Here is a 12,500-nt window from a genome sequence, read left to right as displayed (position 1 = left end):
CTGATGTCCTTGAGAGGTTTGGGTGCTCGGTAACGGCGAGATGGATTTCGGTGCCCAGCCCCAGCCGTCAGTCATTTCTGCCGTAAATAATGAACCAGACTCGCCGTAAACGTTGACGATCATCGCTCTGCTGGTACGGGGAGTAAAATCCGGCTCATTTTTCACGCAAGTATGAAACAATAAAGTCACGTCAAGTCAAATTGAGTCAACAGTCCAAACAGCCCGAACCCCCCCACCCCCCTGCTTCCCTGACAACCCCAGAGATCCTGACTAATGACTTTTTCGCTCTAAGATTCGGAGCCAAGCAGAAAATCTCGTGCCACGTTGACAAATCAGCCGGCCAAGATTATCACAAGTCTCAGAGCCACAAATCCGCTCACACCTCACTCATCTTCATCCAGCTGCGTCTGCCTGACAGTTTAACGAGCCGCAGTGTGAGCGGACCCTCGGTGGGGGGGGCTCCGCGTCCTCCCACGCTCCGCTTCAGCCTCTGTATACACGCGCTGGGGGGCGCGGCGGCGGAGGACCCTGAACGGAGCCGGGCAGGAGGGGTCAGGGGTCAGTCAGACGCTTGGGCTCGCTCACCGACACCTGAAAGGGCTCGGAAGCGTTAACCTCCGCTCCCCACCCCCCCCGCACGCCGCAGATCGGCCTCGCTTGGTACGATCCAGCTGAGGAGAAGAGCAGAGCGCGGAGTCGACGGCACAACACGGAGGAAGAGAAGGAGGTTAAATAAATAATCTCTCCAAACGAGTCCATCAGAACATCTGCTGCACCTCCACGGCCCAGCTGAGCTCCAGCCAGGAGGCCTTCTGTACCAGAACCAAAGATCTGGAGTCACAACACGAGCCTACAGCTCGTTTATCAGCATCATTACTGCACGACAGATAACAATAAAAATAAAGGAATAAAAGATAAACGACGCTGTCGTCATCCCAGAGATACGCCGTCCTTTACGCTCACAGCCACATCGATACACAAATTAATGAATATTTTTTGTTTTGAAGTCATAATGTGTTTTTATTATTAATTCTATTATTTTATATTATTATTCTATCATTTTATTATTAGTTCAATTATAAAAAAACAAAGAAATTGAGAATAACCATCCAGTGCCATCGCTATTCATTTTATCTGAATGTTAAAAAAAGAATTTTTTAATATTAAATACATAAAATAAAAAAATGTTTAAAATGTCCTTTTTCAGATTTCTAAAACTGAAAAATTCAAATGTATAGAAAAGTTGTGAAATTACCCGTGAATTCTCGCCATTCTCTAAAGACACACAAAAAACAAACCTGAAAATGTTTTGAAAAAATGAAGCCAATTAAAAACCTTCACGCTTTAAAACGTACATACCATAAAACGGACTTACACGGAGGAAGAGAGAGAAAATCACAAAACACTGCGTCAGATGATGACCTGCATTTATCACCATCATTACTGCTTTCACGAGTTTTAAAACATCATGAAAGGCTTCAAAACTACATGCTAATTAAACAACATTCAGTGATTCTTCAATTAAAACGTGAATCATTTACTAAAAAATAATTTAATACAAAAAAAAATAATCTCTGAAGACGTTTCCTGACATTTCTATAGGAGTGAAAATGAAAAACGCTCTGCAACGTCGCACGGCGCCCGCTGAGCACAGATACTGAGCGTAACGCAGCCGGACCAGATCAATAAAGTCTCACGCAGCGTCTCAGAGCTGCAGGACGGCCGCGGCGCCGGACTCGTTACTCGATGGACGATAAAACACCAGAGTCGTATCACTGCTGTCACGACCGTCCCTGCTGGAGCTCCAGCCTGTGAACAAACGCCGTCACGCCGCGCCAGCAACCGCAATAACACGCAGAGTCTGACCACGCCCACCCGCTCACCCAGCCCTCACACTCACACTGAATAACCACGCCCACCCACTCACCCAGCCCTCACACTCACGCCCACCCACTCACCCAGCCCTCACACTCTCACTGAATAACCACACCCACCCACTCACCCAGCCCTCACACTCTCACTGAATAACCACACCCACCCACTCACCCAGCCCTCACACTCTCACTGAATAACCACGCCCACCCACTCACCCAGCCCTCACACTCTCACTGAATAACCACACCCACCCACTCACCCAGCCCTCACACTCTCACTGAATAACCACACCCACCCACTCACCCAGCCCTCACACTCTCACTGAATAACCACACCCACCCACTCACCCAGCCCTCACACTCTCACTGAATAACCACACCCACCCACTCACCCAGCCCTCACACTCTCACTGAATAACCACACCCACCCACTCACCCAGCCCTCACACTCTCACCCACCCACTCACCCAGCCCTCACACTCTCACTGAATAACCACACCCACCCACTCACCCAGCCCTCACACTCTCACCCACCCACTCACCCAGCCCTCACACTCTCACCCACCCACTCACCCAGCCCTCACACTCTCACCCACCCACTCACCCAGCCCTCACACTCTCACTGAATAACCACACCCACCCACTCACCCAGCCCTCACACTCTCACCCACCCACTCACCCAGCCCTCACACTCTCACTGAATAACCACACCCACCCACTCACCCAGCCCTCACACTCTCACCCACCCACTCACCCAGCCCTCACACTCTCACCCACCCACTCACCCAGCCCTCACACTCTCACTGAATAACCACACCCACCCACTCACCCAGCCCTCACACTCTCACTGAATAACCACGCCCACCCACTCACCCAGCCCTCACACACACACTGAATAACCACACCCACCCACACACCCAGCCCTCACACTCTCACTGAATAACCACACCCACCCACTCACCCAGCCCTCACACTCTCACTGAATAACCACACCCACCCACTCACCCAGCCCTCACACTCTCACTGAATAACCACGCCCACCCACTCACCCAGCCCTCACACTCTCACTGAATAACCACACCCACCCACTCACCCAGCCCTCACACTCTCACTGAATAACCACACCCACCCACTCACCCAGCCCTCACACTCTCACTGAATAACCACACCCACCCACTCACCCAGCCCTCACACTCTCACTGAATAACCACACCCACCCACTCACCCAGCCCTCACACTCTCACTGAATAACCACGCCCACCCACTCACCCAGCCCTCACACTCTCACTGAATAACCACACCCACCCACTCCCCCAGCCCTCACACTCTCACTGAATAACCACACCCACCCTATAATTTATATATAAATGTACATAATTCAGGGGTTTGGTGTGAAGCGGTTCAGACGTCTTTACAGTGGTGGTGATGGGAACCAGGCGTCGCCATGACTACAACACAGATATAGACACTTTATTTACCATCCAGAACCACCAGAGAACCTACACGAGTCTTCTGAGCTTATATGGAATGTTGATGATGGAAAACAGTGGAAAATCTGGAATAATCAGTTTTCTTTGGGGACTATTTTGCCGCACAGCGCCCTGCATGTCTCCCTCCACCATGAATGGAGTTGAAGTTCTCTAAACTCTCATAAAACAGCGTCTCAGTCATCAGGCAGTGAATTCAGAACCAGTTCATGTAGGAACTTTCTGTAGGAGCTTTTAGAGGGACGTCTGGTTCCCATCACCACCACTGGGAGCAGCTTTTAGAGGGGGACGTCTGGTTCCCATCACCACCACTGTGAACGGCTCTGACTTGGTCAGTTTCTCTCGATCGACTCTGTTTACAGCTTAACTTATTATGCAGAAATGTACTTGGAATTCTCCTCGTATTGAGACGGTGATCCTGATGCTGGGTTGGTGTGCTGTACCTGTGTGTAACTGCAGGTGGGTTCTAGAATGTTCTCTATCACTCACACTGGTTCATTTGTGCTGTCAGGTCCTTTTCTGGAGCTTTCTGGAGATAGACTCCAGCAGGACTGTGTTCGTAAGTGTGGGGTCTCAGGGGTTACGGGGTCCAAGGTCAGGCTAGTTACTGCGCTCAGGTGCTCAGATCTGAGCAGCTACAGTAGTTAACAGGTACGTTGCTGCGCGTGATCGTTCTCCCTGGTTAACGAGGCAGTTGGAGAACCTTCACTTCTGAAGGTTCAGACGTCTCCTGCCACCTGATCAATCCACTCACACAGCGTACAGCAGAATTCCTGTTTGGGGGGCCCGGCTACGGGCTGGGGGGCCTCGAGGAGGCACAGCACTGTAGTGAGGAGAACAAGCGGATAAACATCAAACTAGAACACAACACTCGACTGAGCCTGCATATAACTAGAGTCTTCAAAAGATGGTTCTTCAAGGGTTCTTTAGGACAGAAAATGATTCTCTACGGAACCAGGGACGCTCAAAGAACCCATTGAATGATTAAACAGCTCTTTGCATCAGGAAAAGGTTCTTCAGATTGATGGAAAATGTGTTGTATATGGTTCTATATAGCACCAGAAAGGGTTCTGCTATTGTTACGATGTCAAGCTTGTACACAACAGCAAAACCCTTTCTGGTGCTCTATAGAACCATTTTCAAAAGGGTTCTATATAGAACCATTAACAGCACATTGTCCATCAATCTGAGGAATGCTTTAGTCAAAGGATGCAAAGGGCAACTTAAAAAACGGTTCTTCAAGGGTTCTTTGCATTGTGGAAATGTGTTTCAGACTGATTAAGAATGTGCTGTATGTGGTTCTAAACAGAACCATTTTGTAAACGTTCTTCATAGCACCAAAAAGAGTTCTGCTAGTGTCTCAATATCAAGTTAGTAATGGTTTTTGGTTTACAGCACGTTCTCCATCAATCTGAAGAACCTTTCATGATGCAAAAAACAGTTTAATCACGCAAAGGGTTCTTTGAGTGCTTATGGTTCCATATAGAACCGTTCCCTCTACTATAGAACCCTTGAAGAACCTTGGAGAATATTTTATAAATGTGTATAAAAACTTTAAAAAACACTACTACACTCCTAAAATAGAATTTTTTTTCCAAGGGTTCTTTAGTAATGGGCATGGTTCTGTTTAGAACCACGAGTTGTACATAGAACCACTGAATACTTAAAAGGTTCTCAGGATGGTGAAATGGTTCTTCAGTCCGACGGCAAATGTGTTGTATATGGTTCTGTGTAGCACCAAGAAGCGTACTTCTACTGTTCCAACGTAACCGCAGAACCCTTTTTGGTGCTGCACAGAACCTTTTTCAAAAAGGAAAAAAATGTTTTCATCATATATTCAACTAAATGACAGGTGCATGATAAAGAACATTATTATTATTATTATTATTGTTATTATTATTATTGTCATTATTATTGTGACGTGAATCACAGGATTCTGTGTTTTTATATTCTATACATTTATATTTTAAATGATGCCTCAATTCTTTATTTTAATGTAGTTTCATTTAATTAAAACCGAATAAAATGACCAGTAAAGAACGTTTGGGTGAGAACCTAAAACCCACACAAACAAACACAAGCGCACACAGAGCCAGACTCAACAGACTCGGACCGACTCTGGAGCGCAGAGTTCAACAGTTTCATCACATTCAAACACTTCACTCACAGCTGTAAACATCTGCCTGAGAACCGAGGAGCTGAACGGATCCTGCAGCACGCACACCAACATCTGCCTTAACAGCACGCCGGCCGTGAATGAGTCACTGAGTCAAAGAGTCGGCGGTTCAATGAGTCACTGAGTCGGCAGTTCAATGAGTCACTGAGTCAAAGAGTCGGCAGTTCAACGAGTCACTGAGTCAAAGAGTCGGCGGTTCAATGAGTCACTGAGTCAAAGAGTCGGCGGCTGAATGAGTCACTGAGTCAGAGAGTCGGCGGTTCAATGAGTCACTGAGCCAGCGTCGGCGGTTCAATGAGTCACTGAGTCAAAGAGTCGGCGGTTCGATGAGTCACTGAGTCGGCAATTCAGTGAAGTGAAGCCATTAATGAACAAACCAGGAGTAAGTTAGTGAAGAAATGAATAAGTGAGGGTGTAAATGAAAGGGTGAGTGAATGAGCGCATTAATGAATGAATGAATGAGTGAGGGTGTGAATAAATGAAAGTGAATAAGTGAGCTTGTAAATGAACGAAAGGGTGAACAAGTGAGCGTACATGAATGAATGAACCGTGAGTGAGTGAGAGTGTAAATGAATGAATGAACGAGTGGGTGAATGAAGGAACAATGGATTAAATGAATGAGTAAATAAAGAGGTGAACGAGTGAGTATAATAAGTAAATGTCTCTCACTCTGTTTTTCTCTCCTAGCTCAGAGTTGACCCACTATCACTCCTCCACTCCATCAGTCCTCCACTCCATCGCTCCTTCATTCCTCCAAATCACTCCATCAATTCTCCATTCTATCACTCCATTACACCTCCTCCATAACTGCATCACTCCTCTACTCTTTCATCACTCCTCTACTCTTTCTATCACTCCATCACTCCTCCACTCCATCGCTCCTCCACTCCATCGCTCCTCCACTCCATCACTCCTTCATTCCTCCAATCACTCCATCAATTCTCCATTCTATCACTCCATTACACCTCCTCCATAACTGCATCACTCCTCTACTCTTTCATCACTCCTCTACTCTTTCTATCACTCCATCACTCCTCCACTCCATCACTCCTCCACTCCATCACTCCTCCACTCCATCACTCCTCCACTCCATCACTCCTCTCCAGGTAAAATTACACCCATTAACACACCATCAAAGGCAGTGAAAGCTGCTGATCTGATTACTGCTGTCAGATTTTACTGCCACTTTCGCTGAGAACGCTGAGAACGCGGGAATGAGAGGCATCTCGACCTGCGCGTCCCCCAAAACACCAAACGTGTAATCACGGCTTAGTTACGGCATCAAAACACACAAAAACACACGTTTGGACGCTGTGATTGCGGTGCCCACACGGCTCGGCAATAAAAAATACCACCAGCTTCTGGACCCCACAGGCAAAGCCCGAGGACTGTGTACCCGTCTCCACGGCAACCACAGCATCACATCCGCACGCAGCGGTCCAAGAACAGAGTGTTTATCATAGCATGCTGCAACACAGCGCCACGCTCTCATTAAAGCATCGCCAACGATTAAACTGACTGGGCACGTTTGATTTATCACTCCATCAAACCAGAGACGCTTCGGGAAGAAACCCAACAGGGTAAGAAAGCAGACGCAGTGGATTCGACTGTCCTGACTAGAGACTAAGGATCCAGAACTAAAAGGGCCAATATAACGGAAACTCATTTTCAGTGGAATGAGCTTTTGTTTTAAAGCATATCGTTCTCGCATTAATAGGCGCCTTATAGAGCAAAACAAACCCATAAATCAGACGGTCAGGAGGAAAGCTGGGGGTCAGGTCATCTTTCAGACAGCACATGTTCATCATAACAGTCCGTCAAGCGAGGATTTGGAGTTTATACGGTTCAGAACACACACAGGCTTGTTTTTATACCTTGCCAGGTCAAAGGGTCACACACACATATTTTATATATATATATATATATATATATATATATATATATATATATATATATATATATATATATATATATATATATATACACACACACACACACACACACACACACACACACACACACACACACACACACACACACACTCACTGGCCACTTTATTAGGTACACTTTGTTCAGTTCCTTGTTAACACAGATAGCTGATCAGCCAATCACACGGCCACAACTCACTGCATTTAGGCCTGTAGAGGTGGTCAAGACGACTTGCTGAAGTGCAGACCGAGCATCAGAACGGGGAAGAAAGGGGATTTAAGGGGCTTTGAACGTGGCGTGGTTGTTGGTGCCAGACGGGCTGGTCTGAGTATTTCAGAAACTGCTGATCTGCTGGGATTTTCACACACAACCATCTCCAGGGTTTACAGAGAACCGTGTTGAAAGTCTGCCATGAAGAATTAAGGCAGTTCTGAAGGCAAAAGGGGGTCCAACCTTTCACTAGCAAGGGGTACCTAATAAAGTGGCTGGTGAGAGAGAGAGTGTGTGTGTGTGTGTGTGTGTGTGTGTGATATTTTATATATATATATATATATATATATATATATATATATATATAAATAGCCAGTCAGATCAGTCTTTGCCCTGATTTTCTCCGGTTTTACAGAGAACCACTCCTCGTTCTCATGGAGCTCCTTTTGATGGGGTTATTTATCTCTTACGCTGTAAATGTGGACAGTAAATTTACACAGACTGACCAGAGATGGAGAGATGAAAGGAGGGAGAGAGAGTGAGAGCGAGGGACGGATGAAAGAGAGAAAAGACAGCGCAGGAGGATGAAAGCTGAACCCCTGTGGTGCGTAAGCTGGGTTTAATTCCAGCAGAACACACTGAACTCCCACCCAAACCCACCCAGACCGGCAGGTGGATATCGCTAACACACACACACACACATATACACACATTGCCAAATTCATGCAGACCTTCAATAGCACAATATAAATATTACATATATATAAACATCTTCTGATAAAACTGAAAGTGTCATACTGAGTGAAGAGAATAAGAACACACTAAAATACGGTGAGCCTGTGTTGCTGTGAGTCACCCTGAAGAGCCGGAGACAGTCATTTAAAAGTTTTCGGGGAATTTTTCACACCACGTCGTACGTCGTTACATATTAACGTCTCACACCGTCTCAAAAAGAAGGACCAGCTCAATATTTCGCCCTCAAATGATCTCAAAATCAACATCAAACTGATGAAGATGTGACGAAAACAGGAGATGATTCACTCACATCCTCAGAAGACGCTCCTTCACCAAGTTTAGACCGACAGCTGGGTGCAGTTACACATTTCCACCAGAGAGGTCTCCAAATCCCCAAAGCTGATAGAGTGCAGCTTTAAGCAGGGGCACAAGTATGTAGTTTGTTTTGCATTGTATTTGTGTTTTTCAGTACTGGGTAAATATTTCCTCCAGCTACATTTGTGCATTCAGTGTATAAAAATGATCAAATCAAAGAATCAAATACAGGTAAAATCTGATATTTCATGATTCACTGATTCACCTCCTAAAGAATCGTAACACAATTGAATCATTCAGACCTGATTTTTTTCCAGAAAAAAGCACAAGTACACGTTATAAACTGCGGAGAAGCGTGAAACTCTTACTCTCGCTCCTTCTCGCTCAGCTTGTCGGTGATGGTGTCTCTGACGGACGAGCGCGAGCCCTTCTGAATGAGGGGGTACCTGAGTGGGATATGCAGGAAGCAGGAAATCATCAGCACCAGGTGAGCCGTGTAACCAAGGGCGACCGCCACGCTCCCATCATCCTTTGCTGCAGCGGGAAACGGAAGAGAACACAGAGAATGAAGGTTAATGAGGCAGAGAGTGACGACGACTGATACACAACACAAATAAACCCAACCTGTGAATCAGGAACTGTGGAAATACATAAAACTTTAAAACCTAAGTTTGGTCAGCAGGGGGAGCACTGCTCAACCTCAGACTCCGCCTACTAGCACAGCCATTGGCTCATGAGACACCTGCATGAATCACGCTCCACGTAAAGGATACGTAACTGAGGTGCTGGGGGGCTGATTTGCGCTTGATTTCACGCACTGACGCGGATTCACCGTTTGAGCTCCGAAGATTTCATGAATCAGGCGCAGAGAATTTAATCGAAAACAGTGAAAACTGCGCTGTTTTATGCAGCTTTGATGAACTGAATGAACAGAGATTACTTATCAAAAAACATATGATATATTATTATGAATATGAATTATTTTTATTATTATTGAATATATATAATAATGATAATATATTAATGAATTATTACTGAATATTAATAATTATTATTATTATATTTCTCTCTATCTTAAAATTATTTGTTTAAATTATTAAAAGTGTTTATTCTTTTACATAAATGGTTGCAACTGTAACAACTGCAATTTCCCTCTGGGATCAATAAAGGATTCTGATTTTTGATTATGCTAAATCAGCTACTTCCATTACTGTTACGCCATAAAGCACTTTGAGCTGCCACTGGTAGGAAGTGCTCTACAGATAAATATATTATTATTATTAATATTATTATTGGTCAAGCTAGCTCCCCTGTCCCTCGCAACTTCCTCCAGCTCATTCCGGGGGACCTCAAGACGTTCCACAGCCCAACTTGGACATATAATCTTTCCAGTGGGTCCTAGGATGACCTGGAGGTCTTGTTCCAGTATGGTAAACCCCCACCATCATCCTGATCGGACACCCAAACCACCTCAGCTGGCTCCTCTCGATGTGGAGAAGTAGCCGCTCTACTCTGAGCTCCTCCCGGATGACCTCCAAAATCGTCCATGAGCAAGGGACTGCCCCTGGAGCCAGGTGTGGGATAGCGTTCCTCAGCGAGAGCCTGGTGGCCGGGCAGCCCACGTAACCCGGCTGGGCTCAGCCCGAAAGGCAAAGTATGGGCCCACCACCAGCAAGGTCCAGCAGGGGGGACAGATGGCAGGGAGACTGATGGCGGCATCATTATTATTATTATTTATATTATCATTATTATTATTACTACTACTAATAACTGGTGGAGCACAAACCTCCAGCTACATTTGCCTCATAGCTCCAGTGCTTAAACTAATGAAGCAAACTTCTGACACCAAACACGTCTTGGCATGACTGCTCTTGGGGTAAAAGGGGGGAGATGGGGTAAAAGATGGGGGGGGGGGTGCGCTGACTGGTGTGTATCATTATCCCTTCCTCCTCACCACTTATCCTCATTACATCGTTATTTTCAATTACAATATTATTAGCTGTGTTACAGGCTCAGCTCCATTCATCTGTACACAGGGGCCGAAATCAGACGTGCCCCATTCTGATGGATTATCATCACAACAGGAAGGTCATGTGGTTCACTCTGCTGCTTCTTTACGTGACCTTAGCGGAAAGACCCGAGCCGAAACCCGAACACGTGCAGCTTCAGCACCGGAGGCTAAATCCTGGTCAGATACGGCGGCGGCTTAATGTCAGTGTTTAACAACGTATAATCAAACACCAAAGTATCGCTTCCACAGTAATGACATACAATCCCAACCACAGCGAAGGTCAAATTACCGTCTGGACGGCTAATGTCAGCGGCGTTCAAACAAAAGGTGAAAGTGCAGGACCTAAAATATTTGGTTGCTAAGAAACTGCAAGAAAAGGAGATAAAGCACCAAAGGGACGAAGAAACACTGCGTTCTTTTATTTTCTGGCCCTGACGGTACGTGTGGAACGTCTAATCAGGGCTCTGTGCGTAAACACTGTTTTCTTCTGGGAACGGCGGGACCGCTTTAGAACCTCCTTCTCACCTTGCGGTACAAACGCCAGCAGCTTACTATAAGAAGCAGATTGTTTTTTTCTCTTTTTCCTTTTTTGACTCCAGCGCTTTTGACTCCTGGCAGAAGCTTGGACCACCGAGACGGCCTGCGCTGTAGAACCGATGCCAATTTACACCCTGAAACCCAAACGCCAACTCACAAGCTCTGAAACGTAACAAGCAGGCCCCAGTGTCTCGGTCCTCACCGCCAGCATAATTAGCAGCTGGTATTTTTGATATTTGGTGTTGTTCTTGCTGTATTAAAACCAGATGTGATGTGTTATTTGGCCCGGCGTTGTCAAAACCCTGGGCCATGGACCGTCTTCTGACAGCAGTCGGGTCAATACTGAGGGCCAGTGGTCCTTATAGGGCAGTCGGGGCGCAGTGTGGGCTCCACCACATCTTTTCAAACTGCTGCTCACGCAACATAATAGGACAGCCGAACACGCTTGGAGGAGAACTCTAACCACCAGATCCGTCACGTCAGATAACAGACATCTGTGATGGGGAGACAGGGGGGCCACCCTCCAACCCGGACAGCGAGAACAAACGTGCTCTTTTGGACTCCCGGCCACGGACGGCTTTGGCTTCACTAGGGATCAAACTCGGGATCTCCTGATAAACACCTCAGTGTCACTGCTGGACTGAGAATTGTCCACCAAACAGAAATATCCCGTCACCAGTGTCCTGTCGGCAGTGTCCATTTCATTTGGCTCCATTCCATTAAAATCAAACTTCATTTATTCAATCAAACAGTATTTATTTTTAATGAGTTTATATTCATACAGACACATGAATCAATCCAAAGTAAGCGTGTCGGTGGATTTTTAAACAAGCATCCCAGAAAGGGCTCTCCGTCTCTCCGGAGGCGCTGGTGTCAAAAGCGGCGTATGATGTGTTTCTGCAGCATCTTTAAATCTACAGCTCTCTGACAGTAAAAGCCCTTTTCATGCGGTTAAACCCTCAGACGCTGCGCTGAGGCGGGCGGAGCGGTGGAGGCTACGTGGATTAGATCTCCAGGGAAACACCTTGTGAGAAATCAGCAGCTACTTGAAGTTCTCCAAAAGGATAAACCTTCACAACGCTAACACTAATACGCTAATCTCTGACAGTCTGGGGCACGTCCTCGCATTTCAGGGGAAAAACGCTGCTGAGTCTCACTGTACGTCCAAAAATCTGCCACCAGGTAAAGACAATCTGCATCAGCTGCTGCTGTAACGTCTATATAAA

The 12,500-nt window shown here is 46.2% G+C and overlaps 1 protein-coding gene across 1 annotated transcript in view; it reads right to left on the bottom strand.

Annotated features, from left to right (window-relative positions):
• Positions 1–12,500, bottom strand: part of uvrag (UV radiation resistance associated gene) — a 171,667-nt gene that overhangs the window by 101,174 nt on the left and 57,993 nt on the right. The window contains exon 12 of the mRNA XM_037547505.1: positions 9,095–9,260. Coding sequence (XP_037403402.1) covers positions 9,095–9,260 — 166 coding nt within the window. The remainder of the gene's footprint in view (positions 1–9,094; positions 9,261–12,500) is intronic.

Source organism: Pygocentrus nattereri, chromosome 18, assembly GCF_015220715.1.
Source record: "Pygocentrus nattereri isolate fPygNat1 chromosome 18, fPygNat1.pri, whole genome shotgun sequence".
NCBI lineage: Eukaryota > Metazoa > Chordata > Actinopteri > Characiformes > Serrasalmidae > Pygocentrus > Pygocentrus nattereri.
The sequence above is the reverse complement of the archived record's forward strand: the minus strand, read 5'-3'. Positions and strand labels throughout refer to the sequence as shown.